The 17879-nt window shown below is 30.2% G+C and overlaps 1 protein-coding gene across 1 annotated transcript in view; it reads left to right on the top strand.

Annotated features, from left to right (window-relative positions):
* The window catches only part of LOC117176894 (discoidin domain-containing receptor 2-like), a 559289-nt gene that overhangs the window by 400243 nt on the left and 141167 nt on the right, over positions 1-17879 (top strand). Inside the window, exons 6-7 of the mRNA XM_033367265.1 lie at positions 8814-8961; positions 9218-9528. Of these exons, the coding sequence (XP_033223156.1) occupies positions 8814-8961; positions 9218-9528 (459 nt within the window). The remainder of the gene's footprint in view (positions 1-8813; positions 8962-9217; positions 9529-17879) is intronic.

The following is a 17879-nucleotide window of genomic DNA, read 5'->3' as shown; positions in this document are numbered from 1 at the left end:
ATAACATAATCGATTGCATTACATATTTTATTCTCATAATCTAAAAAAATTACAATTTTGTGCATGCTGCAATCGATTTTTGTCAATATATTTGTTAATTCTAACCACATTAAATCGAGAAACTTTGAGTTTTTAAATAATAATTGAAAACAAAAGAACTAGATAAATTTCTTTATATAATAATATTTGAGTCATCTAATGATAAATATACTAATTTTACCTGTAACCATTTTATTAATTATTAATTTATTCGAGGTTAGGTTTCAATGAGCCCGCAGAGTGTCATTACTTACTCTCATCTTCCTCGCGCAGGTTTCGAGGTTTTTCTGGCTGGTGTTTGGTGCCTCTGAACACGTGGCTTACTCGCCTTATGCATTTTTATTAATTAAAAGAATATTATAAACGAGTAGTATATATACAAATTTCACCGCAGTATCAGAAAACATCAAGCAGCACTAGTTCTGCGAGCGCATGGAGATGGCGTTTCAGTAGGAAATCAGTCTGGCCCGGTCGGGCCCAGGTATGGGCCACAGAATTCTACCGATCAGGGCCAGATCGGGAAATCCGATCGGGGCCAGATCGGTATTACGTTTGAAATCGGGCGATTTCTGCACGGGAATGGTCAGTTTATCTTAATATCGCTTTCGAACATATTTTTAATCTTACTAAAATATAAAATCAAAAATGTACGAAACAAATTTATAGAAAACAGCCCATATATAATTATTGCACATAATTACATTACATAATAATAGTGCACGAAGGATATTTCCGTTTTTTTTTTGTTTTTTTTTGGAAGAGCCCTAATTTGATTTAACAGCGCAACATTTTAACGATGAGAAAATGGTAATAATGTGAGCATTAATTTTGAAAAAAATTGAGTAATGGGTAGTTGTTGTAAATCATTTCTGTACAATGACGGAGGCAATAAGCCGGGGTATTGAGGATCCATCCGGGAAGGCAGAGAGAGAGCTTCTTGTATGAGAGTCGCTCGTTAAAACGTCAGGTGCTCTCGACATGAAATCACAGTCTTGGACCTGGTACCGGTTAAGTCAAGCAATTACTCGCTACCACACTGGCGCAAACATATTTTCGCCGCCCAAGTTCGGAGGAAAAGCTCCCTTGATCCTCACACACATTGGCATTAAAGACTGAGTTAATGTGTGGGAGCAAAGGGGTTGAAAACGAGACTTAATTCTGCTCAGTGTTTTCAGCTCTTAGCATCTAATGGGTAATCAAAAGTAATGTTTCTCTTCTGTTATTGCGCCATAAAGTAGCCTGTGTCTAGGCGTCCAGAATTCTGGACAAATAGACCACCTGTCTCGAAACGGCTATTTGTCCAGAATCCTTGACGATTAACCCACACACATCGGATGGCTATTCGTCCAGAAATTCTCAACGAAAAATACTTACTTTGACTCAAAATATCATGTCAAATCATTTTATAAAATCGATTAAAATCTTCAGACAGTTGAGGTTATGTTTATTTTCAGTAACTTCGAAGCACCCTCCTGTCACCGAGAGTTGAAAATGGCCCATCTGTTGAAAACGGCCATGCGGCGGCGCTAGTAGTAACTTTGTTCTAGTTTTGACTGTTGTATGTCTTTTGTGATGTAGAGCCGTTACAAACTCTTAAAAATGTATTAAGAAAACGGTTTATTCGTATAATTATTGTGAAAATGATAGAGTGGATTTTTCTAATAGTGTTTTTCTTTTTTTTTATCCAAGCATTTCCATTAATTGTCGCTCCGGTATAAAAATCAAGTTATAAAAGTGAACTCAGAGATAACAGAATGTTAAACAGAATAATTTTAAATTTTAAAGATTTTAAAATGTGGGTTAAAAGAATATAGAAGCCGTTGAGCCCATTTTTTTTAATTTCTCAAGATTTAACAATTTTGTAAGTAAAATAAATTTTGTCAGGGTGTGAAAAATGTTCTTTAAATTCATGGGAAATTTTTTAATTGGTTAAAAGGGCTTGAAAGATTTTAAAGAAACATTTTGCCGTATTACATAATTTTAGAACAAAATTGAGTAAGTTTGAGAGATATTCAAAAGTTTTTAAACGATTCAAAAATAATTAAAACTAATGGAGTTTCTTTCTGAATTTTGTAAGGTTTCATGAAAATTCAAGATATTTTTTTGGGTTCCTAGAAAAATATTAAATAACTTGTTATTTCAAAAAATTGATTTGAAGAGATTATTTAAAAAGATTTGAGAAGAATTCAAAAATACTTGAAGAAGAAGCTGAAAGATTGTAAGGCAATTTTAAAATTTTTGCAGAATAAATAAAAAAAAAAACAGAAAAAAATTGAATAATTTTTGGAAATTAGAAGGCTTAAAAGGTCTGAAAAAATTATAAAAAAAGAAGAATTTTCCTTATATTCATTTGAAAGTTTTAAATAATTTTTTATTTTGAACAATGAACTATAAGAGAAATTGAAAAAGGTTTTTAAAAATAACAAACGATTTTCTAGAATTTCAACAACAAAATTTTAGAAGATTTTAAAGCCAAATGTTTCAATTTGTTCAGTTAAAACTATTTTCAGGAATTTAAGACATTTTAAATAGATGACAAATATTTGAAAACTCGAAAACATTTTCGAAAATGTATCTAATATTTCTTTATTCCTTCCCAACTTTTAAAGGTTCTAAACATCTTTTAAAAAGACTGTCGATAAGATTCTCAAGAATCTTATGAAAATTAAATTTCCATACATTTAAAAACAATATGATAATACTTATTTTCTTGTTCTAAATTCTCAAAATTTAATTTCAACATGGATTTATTATAGCTCTTCAAAAAATAATTTTCGATTAATTTAAGTATTGTCAAACAGAAAAAAATATTCGTTAATGGTCTTTCTTTAAGAGTGACATACGAATGTTAAGATATTTTAGCTTCGTTACAAAGTCTAATTAATTAAAAAATATAACATTTAAGAGTTGGTCATCTCATTGTAATAGAAAAAAATATTAAATAATTTATCATATTCCTTGTTTGTCGTATATAGATTTAATAATTATATTTTTTATATAGTGAAGTTATATTGTAGAGCGGCAACATAAAAAAGATTAGCTCTTTATAATTTTGAAATTCTCATCCATATTTCTATTATTGTAATTTAAGTTTGACGAAATTTGAAATTTTCGAAAATAATTAATAAATTATTAATTAATAATTAATTAAATTTTTAGCCTTATTTATAATTTTTTTAAAGCTCATGAATTAATATTCAATTAACTCTGTTGCATAGTTATAAATTTCGGGAATTGAAACATTTGTCGGGAATTTAATAATTCGTTTATTTTAAAAGTCGGTCTTGAAGTCGGTAATTTTAGTTTCGGATATTTTTAAAATTGGGATTTTTTTTATTTATTATTTATTATTTGGACAATAGGTGAATTGGATAAAGAGGAAATTGAATACAAGGAATTGGGATAAAGGGACATTGGGGGGAAATTGAATGAAAGTGAAACTGGATAAGAAGGAAATAGGATGAAGAGAAAAAACTTTCGATTTCCCTCCTTTTTTCGTTCTAATTCGATGTGAATTAATAGAACCTAATAATAAAATTCAAGAATTTTTTTTAAAAGTCTTCTAGCTTATTTTTGGTACAAGAAAAAAAATTTTTTAATTTAATTTTAAAAATTCAACATCTTGATTGAAAATTAACTCGGCGCCTACTTTGACAAATTTTTTAAAATTGAAATATTTTTTTAGATAAAATATTAACTAATTTATCTTGCATTGAGAATCAATATTTATTGGCTGGAAAATAAATCAATTTGTTTAAAGTTAAAATACTTTCAAAAATTTATTTCTTTTTGATTGAAGATTCATGTTTTTAGTTTAAAATTCAGCTGTATTATTTAAAATGTATACTAATAAATTATAGCTAGTAAAATAAATAATTAATTATAATTAAAATAATAATTAATCGTTATTGAAAAAATGAATACAACAAATTGATAATAATAAAAATAATAAATATTAATATAAATTTAAACAAAAAGGCTCTCAGTAACTACTTTAAGAAAAATTTCAACTTGTTATGATCCGTAAAGAAAATTTGAAAAATCCTTCAAATATATGTTTTATTTCAGAAAAATAAAAACAAAGAAATCTTATAAATATCAGAAAAACTGCAACTTTTCAGCACTTATTTAATAAAAGATAGTTATGGGCAATAATAAAATGTATAAAACATTATATTTGTTAACTTGATTATTAATTATTTTACTGAGTAAAAAGTGGGTAAAAAGTAAAAAATTTTAGAAAAAACCGCAACTATCTCTCATTAATATAGATGAAGATGGTGGAAAATAATAATTAGTGTAAATAATTAGGTTGGCTTAATTTCATTAATCATTAAATTAATTTTAGACAAACAGTTGAAAATTTCAAAGAAAACCGTTAATTTATACCATTAAGTAAAGATAATATTATTAAAAATGATAATAAATTGTTTAAACAATATTTAAACATTAATTATTACTTAGCTAATTAAAGTAGACAAAAAGTTAAAAATTTCAGAAAAACCGCAACTATTTAGTCTCAATTTAGAACAAGATAGCTGTAAAAAGAATAATTATGCTGAATAATTATATTTGCTAAATTGAATAAAATATTAACTCACTTCAGGTAAAAAGTGGACAAAAAGTTGAAAATTTAAAAAAACGCAATTCCTAGTATCATTTAAAGAGAATTTTATTAGAAATAATGATAAATTGTACAAAAAATAATGTTTTGTTTAAATTAATTAACTCTTCACTCACTTTAATGGACAATTGAACAAAAAGTGGAAAATGTTTTACAAAAACGCGACTGTCTGTTTTCTTAGTGTAAATAATAGTATTATTTATGATCATTGTGATTCGCATTATTTTTCACTGCTTGAGAATTGTTTTACTTATTTCATTGATTGGATGGAGGGAAAATTGAACAAACGGGAAATTCGATCAAGGTAAATTTAAATTGAAGGGTAAGTGGATAAAGAGGAATTTGAATGGAATGAAAACTGGATAAAGGGACAATCGAAATAAAGGAAAATAGCATGAAGGGTAAATTAAATCAGAGGGAAATTGAATAAAGGTAAATTTCAATTAGAGGTTAATTGTATTAAGAGAAAATTATATTAATATTATTAATTTCAAGATTAATTTTTAAACAGTCTAACCACTCTCTGGGACTTCAAGCTTTCCAAATTCTGAAATTTACTTCAGAGAAAATTCGATAACGGTAAAATTCGGCTACGAAAAATTGAATGAAGGGAATTAGGATAAAGGAAGATTGAATTAAGGAGAAATTTAATTAAAGAAAAACTGAATAAAGGGAAAATTGGATAAAGGGAAAGTCGAATTGAGAGAAAATTGGATAAAGGGGAAATTAAATAAAAGGGAAATTAGATGGAGATACATTTAAATTAAGGGGTAATTATTACAGAAAGAGGAGACTCTGTTAGTAGTATTAATTAGAAAAAAGTCGAGTCATTTTTCAAGTCTCCACGCTTACCAAATCTGAAATTGAATAAGGAGAAAATTAGATAAAGGTGGAATTTTGGTTACGAGGAAATTGCATAAAGGGAATTTGCATAAAAAGTAAATTGGGTAAAGAGGAAATTGAATAAAATTAAAACTGGATAAATAGAAAATCGATTTAGGTGAAAATTTGATAAAGGAAAAATTCAGTAAAAAGAAAATTGGATAAAGTGAAAATTAGATTAAATTGAATTTCGATAAAATTGAATAAAGGTAATTTTGGGTTGCGGGGAAATTCAACAAAGGAAATTTGGATAAAAGGTAAATTGGATCAGGGAAAATTGTATTAAGGGGAAATTGAATAAAAGGAAAACTGGATGAAGGGAAAATTAGTTGAAGGGCAAATAGAATTAAAGAGAAATTGATTAAAGGGAAATTGAATTAAGATCAATTTAAATGAAGGGATATTCAGAAAAAAATGAAATTTTATTAACAGGATAAATTATTCATGTTAATTCAAAAAATTTGAGCCGCTTTCAAGTTGTCCACAGGAAAAATTGAATGAAGGTGAAATTGGATTGCGGGGAAACTGAATTAAGAGAATTTTAATAAAAGGTGAATTGGCTAAAGGAAATTGGATTAAAGGGAAATTGAATATAAGGAAAACTGGAGGAAAGGAAAATTGAATTCAGAGAAAATTAGATAATAGGGAACCTTTAATGAAAGAGGAATTGGATAAATGAAAAGTTGGATTAAGGTAAGATTGAATTAAGGAAAAATTGCATAAAAGTAAAATTTTATTAAGGGGCAGTTGGATAAAGGGAAAATTGCCTCAATGATATTAATTATCAATATTAATTTTAAAAATCAGGCTACTTTCCAGGTCTCCATGCTTTCCAAAATTTGAAATTGAATTGAGGAAAAAATTGGATAAACGTAAAATTGGATAGAGGAAAATTGGAAAAAGGGGAAATCGAAGGAAAGGGAAATTGTATAAATGGAAAATGGATTAAAGAGAAAATTGGATTAATGATATAATAATAATAATAATAATAATGATAATAAATATATTAATATATTATTTAAAAATAATAATTTTAATTAATTAATTTTAATACAAATTAATTTTGAAAAGCCAAAATTTTAAACAGAATTAAGGAAAAATCGAATAGAGGGAAAATTTGATTGAATTGAATTTGAATTAGAGGAAAATTGGATTAAAGTGAATTCGATAAGAAAAAATTAAATAAAAGGATAATTGTATCAATAGAAATTTAAATAAAGAGAAAATTAAATAAAAGGGAAATTGTGTAAAGTGAAAGTTGAATGAAAGAGAAATTGGATAACGTTAAAATTAAAGTAAGCGTCAATTTAAAATAGTCGAGCCAGTTTCTAGGACTCCATGCTTGCCAAAATTTTAAATAAAACTAAGAGAAAAATAAATAAAGGGAAAATTGTTTTAAAAGGATATTAAATAAAGGCAAAATTGAATAAGGAGAATTATATAAGAAACATTTAATAAAGGGAAAATATTATGCAGGAAACATTGAATAAAGAGGAAATTGTAAAAAGGAGTAATTGAATAAACGGGAAATTCAATAGAAAGAACAATGGATTAAGAAGAAATTGGCTGAAGGTGAAAACTAAATGAGTGAAAAATTGTACTGATCATACTAATTAGCAATATTAATTAAAAATATTTAAGCCATTTTCTACAACTTCACGCTTGCCAACACTTGAATTAGAATCAAGGAAAAATACGATTAAAAGGAAATTTAATAAAAGGAAACTTTAATTAATGAGTATTAGATAAGGCAAAATTGAATAAAGGGAATGTCGGATTAAGGGAAAATAGAATATAAGGGTATTTAAATACTGAAAATTATATTAAGGGAAAGTTTTAGTAATAATATAAATTAAAAATGATCGAACCACTTTCAAAGTCTTCACACATTTTAAAATTTGAAATTGTGTGAGGGAAAAATTAAGTAAATGGAAAATTATAATAAGACAAAATTGAATAAAAGGAAAATTGAATGAAGGAATATTTATTTAAGTTAGTCGAGTCACTTTCAGGTCTCCACACTTTCAAAAATTTGAAATTAAATTTAGGAAAATTTTAATAAAGTAAGAATAGTATTTCGGGGAAATAAAAAATAATAGGGAAATTGGATAAAGGGGAAATTGTATACAAGGCCAATTATATAAAGAGAAATATAGACTAAAGGAAAATTAGACGAAGTGAAAAACGATTTAAGATGAAATTAGAAAAAAAATATGAATAAAATGAAAATTGGATTGGGGAAAAGGAAAATCGGATAAAAGCGAAACTGGATATAGGAAAAATTAGATTTTTTAAAAGACTATAAAGTTTAACTGCGCAACGGGAATATTAAGTTTAAAAAATCGAAATAGTATTTACCATTAATATTAATTTAAAATAGTCGAACGACTTTTCCAGGTCTCCACAATTTCCAAAATTTGGAATTGAATTAAGGAGAAATTGAATAGAGGGAAAATTGTATTTCAGGTGAAATGGGTACGGGGAAAGCTAATTTAAAAATCTGGACAAAAAGATATTGAATAAAAGGGAAATTAGATCAGGGTAAATTGGTTAAAGGGGAGAGGGGATTAGGGAAAATTGTAAATATGGAAAATGTAATAAATGTGGATTTGGATGAAATGGAAATGGGGCAAATGGATAAAGAAGAAATTACATAAAGGGAGAGTTAAATGAAAGGTACATTGGATAAGAGGCATACTGAATCAAGAGAGAAGTTGATAAAAGGGTAATTTGGATAAAGGAAAGAGGGGAAAGTGAAAATTTGGATATAGGGGGAAACGGTAAGAGATAAATTGGATATATGGGGAGTTATATGAAGTAGAAATTTAAACAAGAGGTCAGTGGACAAAGGAAACAAGATACAGGGGACAGGAAAAATTCGATGAAAGGTATATTCTATAAATCAGAAATTATATACAAGGAAAGTGGAAAAGGAAAAGAGGAATATGGCTTAAAGGGGAAGTTGAATAAAGGTGAAATTTGATAAATGGGAAAGAATACAAAGAAATTTTCTTTGAATTAGATCAATAACTAGATGAGAGAGGAATTGAATGAAGGGGAAAAGGGAAACTTAAATTAAGTGCAAATTCTAGAAATCGGATAAAGGAGAGATAATAAGGAAATTAGTAGATAGTAGTAGATAATTTGAAATAGCCGATCACATTTTCAGGTCTCCTCGCCTTTCCAACATTATTTTATTCCAAACCTTGAACACCATAAGAAAAAACTTGATATCTCAATTGATCAATTTCTTCCTTTTCTGTTTCAGGTAATTAAAGGAAATACGAACACCTATCTGGAATCAAAAGTCGATCTCGAGCCTGCGATATGGGCGAGTAAAATTCGTTTTTTACCATACAGCTATCACAGACGAACAGTTTGCATGCGAGTAGAACTCTACGGATGCTACTGGACTGGTAAGTGTCAGTCTGAAATGTTATACTTTCCATGGAATTGCCTGCTCCAGGGTTTCATTTCTTCTTGGTAGCTTGTAATGTAGAATGTACATACATTTACACTTTAATTGAACATTATCAAATGTAGTATCAAGCTGGTGGAATTGATTGAATAAGGGAGTCTATGAGAATACATAATGAGATAAAGGGCCGACACTTGTTGGTAGACGCAGTATGGTAATTACTAATTATTATCATGTTCTTTAATCGCTCGTAGATGGTGTGGTCTCGTACTCGATGCCTCAAGGAGATAAGAGGGGCAACGACTGGGAGTTCTTTGACGCTGCCTATGATGGTCACTGGGATGGAGAATTGCAGCATGGATTGGGTCAGTTGATTGACGGAAAAAGAGGCCCTGACAACTTTAAAATGGGCTTCTACGATTACGATCGTGGACAAGGTTGGATCGGATGGAAGAACGATAGTCGCAACGGACAGCCCATCGAAATCAAGTTCGAGTTTGACAGGGTCAGGGAATTTTCATCAGTTCATATCTTCTGCAACAATCAATTCACCAAAGAAGTTCGGGTAAGTAGATTCTTTCTTTATTAGTCAGCCATGAAAGGAAAACTTGAATTCAGAGGAAAATTGGACAAAAGGTGAATTTGGTAAAGGGGCAATTTGATAATCGGATGATTGTTTGAAATGAATATTCAATAAAGGGGAAATTAAGTTAAAGGGAAATTTGAACATGATAAATTTATATTAAGGTATAATTGGACGACGGAAAATGGCAATAATTGTATGAATTTGCTAATATTAATTCAAAAAAGTCGAGCACCTTTCCAGGTCTCCACGCTTTCCAAAATTCAAAATTGAATCAAGGAAACATTGAATAAAGGTACAATTGGATTAGGGAGAAACTGAATAAAAGAGAATTCGAATAAAAGGTAATTTGGATCAAGGAAAATTTGATAAAAGAAAATTTGATACAGGAGATATTGAATAAAAGGAAAATAGATTGAGAGAAAATCGGTTTAAGGGAAAATGGGATAAAGGGAAACTTTAATAAAAGGGAAATTGCATAAAGAGAAAATTGGATTAAGGGGTAATTGGGTGAAAGGGAAATCTTATCAATAATATTAATAATAATAATAATTTTAAACTCGAACTACTTTTCAGGTCTCCACACTTTCTAATATTTGAAATTGAATTAAGGGGAAATTGGATAAAGGAAAAATATAATAAAATGGAAATTGAATTAAAGGAAAATTTGACCGAGGAAAATGGGATTAAGGAAAAATTGGATTAATGGAAAATTTAATAAATAGAAATTCGGATAAAAAGAAAATTGGATCAAGGAGAAATTGCATAAAACAGAAACTGGACAAAGGTTAAATCGAATTGAGGGTAAAGAGAAAAAAGGGAAAATTAGATTCAGAAGTAATTGGATGAAGGGAAAACTGTATCAAAATTATTAATTAGGAATAATGATTTTAAAAAGTTGAGTCACTTTCCAGGTCTCTACGCTTTCAAAAATTTGAAATTGAATTAGAAAAAAATTGATAAAAGGGTGAATAGAATAAAATATAAATAGCATAAGGGGACATTTTAGTTAATATCTAATTGTGTAAGGAAGAAATATTATTAATACTATTAAATATGAATAGTCAAACCACTTGTTAGGTCTCCAAACTTTTCAAAACTTGACATTTGAATTAAAGAGAAATTGTATAAATGGAAAAACGAATAAAGCGCAAATTGGAATGTGCCGAAAATTGGATTAATGATAATAATTAGTAAAATCACCTTTGAAAAGTCGAACCTCTTTTCATGTACCTAATCTTTTAAAAATTTTAAATTAAATCAAGAAAAAAATGGTTATAGGGAAAATTTGATTACAGGAAAACTGGAAAAAAGGAAATTAGATAGAAGGGAAATGGATAAATGAAAAATACGATTAAGTCAAAATTTTAGAACGGAAAAAACGAATAGAAGGGAAATTCGATAAACGCGAAATTAAGAATATATTAAAGATAAATATAGGATAAATGATAAATTAAGGATTAAATTAAAAATAAAATAATCAAGAATTAATTTAAGGATAAATTTAATTAAGGATAAATTGGACAGAACAGAACTTGAATAGAAGGGAATCCTTAATTTACCCTGATAAAAAGAAACTAAATTGAAAATAAATTAAATAAATTGGATAGAAGGAAAAAATAAATGAAGGGAAAATTTTAATAATAATGATAATTAGCCATATTAATTTAAAATAGTCTAGCCACTTTTCAGGACCCAACTCTTGCCTAAATTTTAAACAAAATTAAGGAAGAATTGAATAAAGGGAAATTATATTAAAGGAGAATTACCTGAATGAAAAATTACGTAAACGGAAAAATTGTGAAGGGGGAAATTGAACACAGAGTCGGTCGTTACTCGGCCGCGAATAAAAAATGAAAACTTGAATTCAGGGGAAAAGAAGACAAAAGGGAAATTTAAAAAGAAGAAATTGGACCAAGAAGAAATAGAGATCCGCAAATTTAGACTGTTATTGTGCTCTTTTAGGAACGGATATCAAATTTCAGGCTTTTTTTTTGTTCTTCTCAAAAACCCGACTTTAGTGCAAATTTTCTGGTAACCAGCACCTCTACGACGACGAATTTGATAAACTAAAAAAATCAACCATGCTACAAGTTTAGCCCTTTTGGGCCATTCAAAACTGAAAATTAATATTTTAAAACCCCCTTTTACCTAAAAACTACCCTTTAAATACATAATTTCCCTTACTTTTGTCTCTTTTTTTACTTTTCCCTGTCCCTTCTTCTGTTTTCTTTGTCCATTTTTTCTTCATCCAATAGCCCTTCAGTCCAATTTCCCCTTCATTTAAATTCCGTTTTTACCAATTTTTACATTATTCAATTTCTCTATTATTCAATTTACCATTTATCCAATTTCATCTATATTTAAATTCCCCTTTATATTATTTCCTCTTTATTCAATTTCGACTTTGCGTTATTCCCCTTTTTCGTTTTATGTTTTCCTTGTCCCTCTTTCCCTATTTGCAATCCCCTATATCTAGTTTTTCCTTTATGAAATTGATCCTTTATCCAATTTCCCGAATATAAAATTCCCCCTTTTTCCAATTTTACCAATGCCCTTTTCCCTTTATTCAATTTTGCCTTTATTCAATATTCCCTTTTCCTAATTTCCCCTATATCTAGCTTTTCACTCGATCTAATATTCCCTTCATTAAATTTCAACTTTCCCTTATTGCCCTCTCGCTGTTCCCTTTTCCCCCTCGTATTTTGTTCTTCCTTGCCCCCTTTTAGCTAATTTTCCTCTAATAAATTTACCCTTTATCTAATTTCGCGATTATTGAATTTCCCTTTTTCCAATTTCGCCTTTCGCCTCTTCCCTTCATACAATTTCCCCTTTACCTTTACTCTTTGTTTTATTTTTCTCTTGATTCAATTTTCCTTTTATACAATTTTTCATTTATTCTATTTCCTATTGATTCTATTTACGCTCTATTTAGCATTCCCTTCATTAAACTTCTCCTTTATATAATTTGTCGGGTCCGCTCTGCTAGCACCTCCGCAATCGAAGTTGAATAATTTTTTATGACATAATTTTGGCTGTTTTCGAGTACCCATGTCAATTTTTCAGTATTGAAGAAAATGATGAAGGCATATTGGAAAGGGGAAGACGGTAAAGTCACAATTAAATAAATGAGAAAATGAATAAAGGTGAAGTTAAATAAGGGCGAAATTAGATAAAATAAAAATGAATTAATGAGTCAATGAAATAATGGAAAAATTGGATCGAGGGGAAATTGGATAATGGGGGGGGGGGTAAATAAAGAGGAAAGTAAATAAAATTAAAAAGGGGCAAAGAGAAATAATAGTGTTAAGGAAGTCGGGATAAAAGTAATAGGGGAAAGGTGAATTTAGAAAAGCAAGAAATTTGAAAAAGAGGGCATTAGAGAAAGGGGAATTTGAAAAGAGGAAAAAAGGACAAGTGAAACATACAAAGGAAAGAAGAAATGGGAGAATAAAATATAGGGCACATTGAGTCAAGTGGAATTCAAAAGGATATAGAAAGTAAGGGAAAAAATGAAGGGTGATGAGGAAATGGATAATTAAATAAAAGAAAGAGGAGAAACTTGAAATTGAATAAAAAGATAAATTTGTTAAAGGGTTAGTTGCAAAAAAGATATTGAATAGAAAGGCAAGAAAAGAAAGGGAAGAAAAGAAGGGAGGGAAAGGGAGAATTGAATAAAGGAAAGACGAGAAAGGCTAAGTAAAATAAAAGGGAAATTGAATCATAAAAAATGCGACAAAGGGGGAATTGGATAAAGGAAAGATTAAATAAGAGGGAATTTCGATAAAGGTCAAGTTGAATAACAGAGGAATTGAAAAAGGGGCAAATTGAATAGAAGTAAAAGAGACAAGACGGGAAAAAAGAAAAATAGAGAGGGTGAATTGTATAAGTAGAAATTGTATTAAAGAAAATAGCACAAAGGGAAAAAGGGTCAAGAGAAATATAAAATCCAAGAGAGAAATAAGGAAGAAGTATTTTGGAATAAAAAATTGGAAAAGGGTAGAGAGGAAAGTCGAAATTTAATAAAGGGTAAATTGGAATGAGGAGAAGTTAAATAAAATGGAAATTACATAATAAGGAAATTTAAGAATGGAAAAATGGTAACAAAGGGAAATTGAACAATAAGGAGGTTATACAAAATGGAAAATAAATAAAAGGGTAAATTTTAAAAGAGGACATTTGAGAAAGAGGAAGTTGGATAAAGGACAAATTAGATAAAAGGGAATTTTGATAGAGGGAGGGTAGAATAAGTGAGAAATTGAAGAAAGGGGAAATTGAATACAAGTAAAAGGGACAAGAAGAAGGAAAAAAGGGAAGGGAAAATTCTACATTTGAATTCTACAATTAAAGGAAAAATGGGCAAGAGAAATCTGAAAACCGAAAGTGTAACAGAAAATGAGAAATTTGACATAGAAAATTGGAAAGGGATAGAAGGTAAAGTCGGAATTTAATATAGGGAAAGTTGGATCAATGGGATGTTGAATTAAGGGGCTCTCCCAGTATTGTTTTACCGTTTTTCTAGACTATCACGCTTCTTTTATAATAAGTGTATTCGACTTGAATTTGAAGAAGAAATTGGCTAAAGGGGAAAATGGGAAACTCTAAATTGGTTAAAGGAAAAATTGGTTAAAACGAAAGTTGAAAGCAGGGAAGTTCAATAAAAAACAAAAGCGAGAAGTTACAGGGAGAAAGGAAAGAGGTAATTGGATGAGGGGGAATTATAAAAACTGGAAATTGGATAAAGTGGGGAAGGGATATAAGAAAATAAAAACAAAAGTGAAAGGGTGAAGGTTAAAAGAGGAATTGGACAGGGTGAATGGAAAAGGTGAAGATGAAGTTTAAATTGAATAAAAACGAAATTAAATGATGGGCTGCATTGAATAAAGGGAATATTGAATGAAGGAAAAATCGGATGAAGGGTCAATGGGACTGGCAAGCATAAGAAGGGAAAGGTGACATATTGGATAAAGGGAAGAGGGGAAAGACTAAATTGAAGAAAGAAAACCCTTTTTAAAGGGAAAGTTGAAGAAGGAAAATTAGATAAAAGGCCCAAGGTACCAGCAAAAGGAGAAGTTCAATATAGGGAACATTCTATAAAGGAAAAGTTAAATAAAAGAGGAATTGAATAAAGAGAAAAGGGGATAAAAGAAAATTGGACAAGGAACAAAGAGAACGGGAGAAAGTGGCAGGTAAAATCAACTTGATCAATTCGGCAGGAAAAAGAAAAAAAAGGAAAACTAAAAATTGATACATCCTTATTTATAAACAAGGTTAAGAAGCACCTGAAGAGCATTGGCAGCATGCTGGGACTTTATCTATATCTTAACAGAGTCAGAGTGCTTGAAACCAACTGATGAGCTATTTTAGCTGAAAGGAAAGGCAGACCTTTGAATGTTGAATGGAACTGATGGTGCAGTGACTCTGAAATTTCGGTCTGGCTATGATTAAATTTGTAGTATCGCTGCTGGAGAGGACTGTTACAATAGCAAGGTGTAGCCGGGGGCTACACCACGGTTTCCCTGACGTTTGCCCAGGATCAAACTGGGTCCCGTGGCGAACTGGTAGAATCGCTTCCGCTAGGTTTAGTGGTATGGTTGTGAGGTTCCTTGCTGAATACCAAAGAAGCCTGGACCAACGATCAACAGGCTTACCCTCTATCCACCAGTCATCCCCTCGTCGTCGTCGCTCTTCACCTACCTCCTTGATGCTGTTCCATACCTGCTGCTGCTGCTGCGACTTGATTGAATATTCCACTCGACGCTTTATCAGGAATACGCCTGTCGAATTCCAATATTCTGCAGCTTACGGCGCCGCCTCATTTAAAGCTCCTAAGAAATACCTCACATGATGGCCAACAAAGAGTTAGTAATCTTTTCGATAGGTTCTACGAAGAATAGGCTATCTATTCGTTACCGTTAAGAATTAGGCTAACTTCATTTTTTATGAAATTTAGTAAACACCTAGCAGTGTTAAAATAAATTAAAATCTTTTAAAATTTCTTGTTTTAAAAGTTATAGGGCCGATTTCATATGGAATCGAGCAGCCTGACCCTGGTGATGTCATGGAATTATTTGGGGTTGAAACATATTGTTTTCCCAGACAAAACATGAGACAGATAATTTTTGTTTTTGGCCAAAAATTTATTTTCACATATTTAGGGCTACATGAATGTTTAAGTGAATTATGTAAAAACTCACGATTAAACAAAAAGTTGTATCTTGGGAACCAATTGACCTAATTTTCTTTTCTGTGCATTATTGTAATATGATAATGAAATCATGTGAGTTTCGTCCTCGCTAAACTATTCCTTGTTGTAAAGAAACTTATTTTTTGTAAATTAAATTTGTTTTCAATATAATGTATTGGTAACTCTGCCTGTGTGGAAATGACCCCATTTGACCCTATTACAAGTCGGGCACTAATCGGGGGCTAGTCGAGTTATTAATTTTGAAAAAGTACCTAGTCGGGGACTAGTTTGATTTTTTGTCATCAAAATTTCAGTGGGGGCCTGTTCGGTAGTTGGTCAAGGGCTGGTCGGGCCTTTTTGTTTACTAATTTCCTTGCGGATACTCTTCAGGCTAGTAGCAGAATGCTTTTTTATTCTAAAACACTAAAAATATACTGAACAATAATTTTTTTTAATTTTTCAGTTTTCAGAATAGCCTAATCTTACAATTTTTTCGTTTCCATAAGAAAAAGTTTGTAATTTCAAACACGACTTACGTATTAAAAATATTTTTTTTTCAAAGAAGTTCTCATTTATTACCCATATAATAAATTCTTTAAAAAAGTAAATACGATTCTCCGGAAGATAATAGTTTTCATGATGATTTCCAAAGACCAAGTATATATCGGCTGTATTCTACTTTGCGAATGTTGTTTCTTCAAATATACATACACAGAATTATGAGGCACTGTAGCAAAGTAAAACACAGTTGATATAAACAATCTGTTTCTTGAAATATTCGTTTAAACTACACTGTAAAAAATTTCGGGAATTCCTCCCACTATTTAGTAGGGAAAAACCCACATTTTCGTTGAGGAAAATCGCTTTCTCCAAAATTTGGGGAAATTTTCCTTAAATTTGTTATAACTCACTAAATAATTGGGGGAAATTCCCTAAAATTCAGGAAATTAGATAATACCTACCATTTTTGGGGAAATTTCTCTAAACTAAGGGTAAGTTATCCGAAAGTTTTGGAATATTCCCTACAATTTGGGGAATTTGGTGATTCCCATTAAATTTAGGGATTTGTTCCAAAATCAATGTTTAATTTGCCGCGTAGATCAGGAAAATTGTCTAAAAATGCTTGAGTGTTTCTGTATGGTCAAGAAGATATTTTTCCCTAAAATATTTGATAAACTAGCACAATATTTTTCATAATTTCCCACAATTTTTTGGAGCAAAGATTTATTAATGTTAAAGCCATCTCAAACATTTTTAATAAATAATTATTAAGATAATAATTTTGTATGGAAATCAACTTTTTCTTATTTTTAAATTGATCTGAAAAGTTTACCATATGTAAATATAGTCTAATCCTTCAGGTAGTTGAAATTGGAAAGAGAAAAAGTTTTTGATTAATCAGTGAAGAGTAGTATACTAGTAGTAAACTATTTAGCACGAAACTGTTCAGATTTCACTACCACCTTTATTTTCATCTTGCGGTTCTGGACTGGTAGCTTTAAAGAAAATCCGCAAGGGCGCGACGTGCCGCCTCACGCACAACAGAAATGACGCGTCAAGTGTTTAAGACAGCAGTCCACACGTAATCAAGCATAACTGAGTAGAACAGAGACAAATTTTGGGGAATATTGGTTACATAAATTTATGGATCTTTAAGCGTAGTATAGGATCCCCATTAAATCATGGGTAAATTTTAGCACTTTTAAATATTTCAAAAAAGTTTTTGGAGATTTCTGTAAATAATGATCATTTTGACAAACTTTTAGGGAATGTTCCACAAATTTTGGGGAGTTTGGTAAATATTCCACACGGATGTTTGGGGAATTTTCCCTACTAAACTTTGGGGAAAATTCCCTAAAATCGGGTCACCTGACTAGCCCCCGACTAATATACCGTGACGCTACTGGTCGGGGGCTAGTTAGATGACCCGACTAGCCCCCGAGTTTAAGCAGGGTCAACTAGTCAGGAACCAGACTAGTACCCCATTTGAATTTTTACACGGGTGAGTTTAATTACAATTGTTGTCGATATAAAAACAATTGATTGCACTACTACTCCAAACCGAATTACGAAAAATTAGAATATACTTTTTAGTGAGATTTCATCCACCCATTTGTACAGCTTCATGAGTTGTTTTTTTTTTTTT

This window comes from Belonocnema kinseyi, chromosome 7 (assembly GCF_010883055.1).
Source record: "Belonocnema kinseyi isolate 2016_QV_RU_SX_M_011 chromosome 7, B_treatae_v1, whole genome shotgun sequence".
Taxonomy (NCBI): domain Eukaryota; kingdom Metazoa; phylum Arthropoda; class Insecta; order Hymenoptera; family Cynipidae; genus Belonocnema; species Belonocnema kinseyi.
This window is presented reverse-complemented; position numbering and strand designations above follow the sequence as displayed.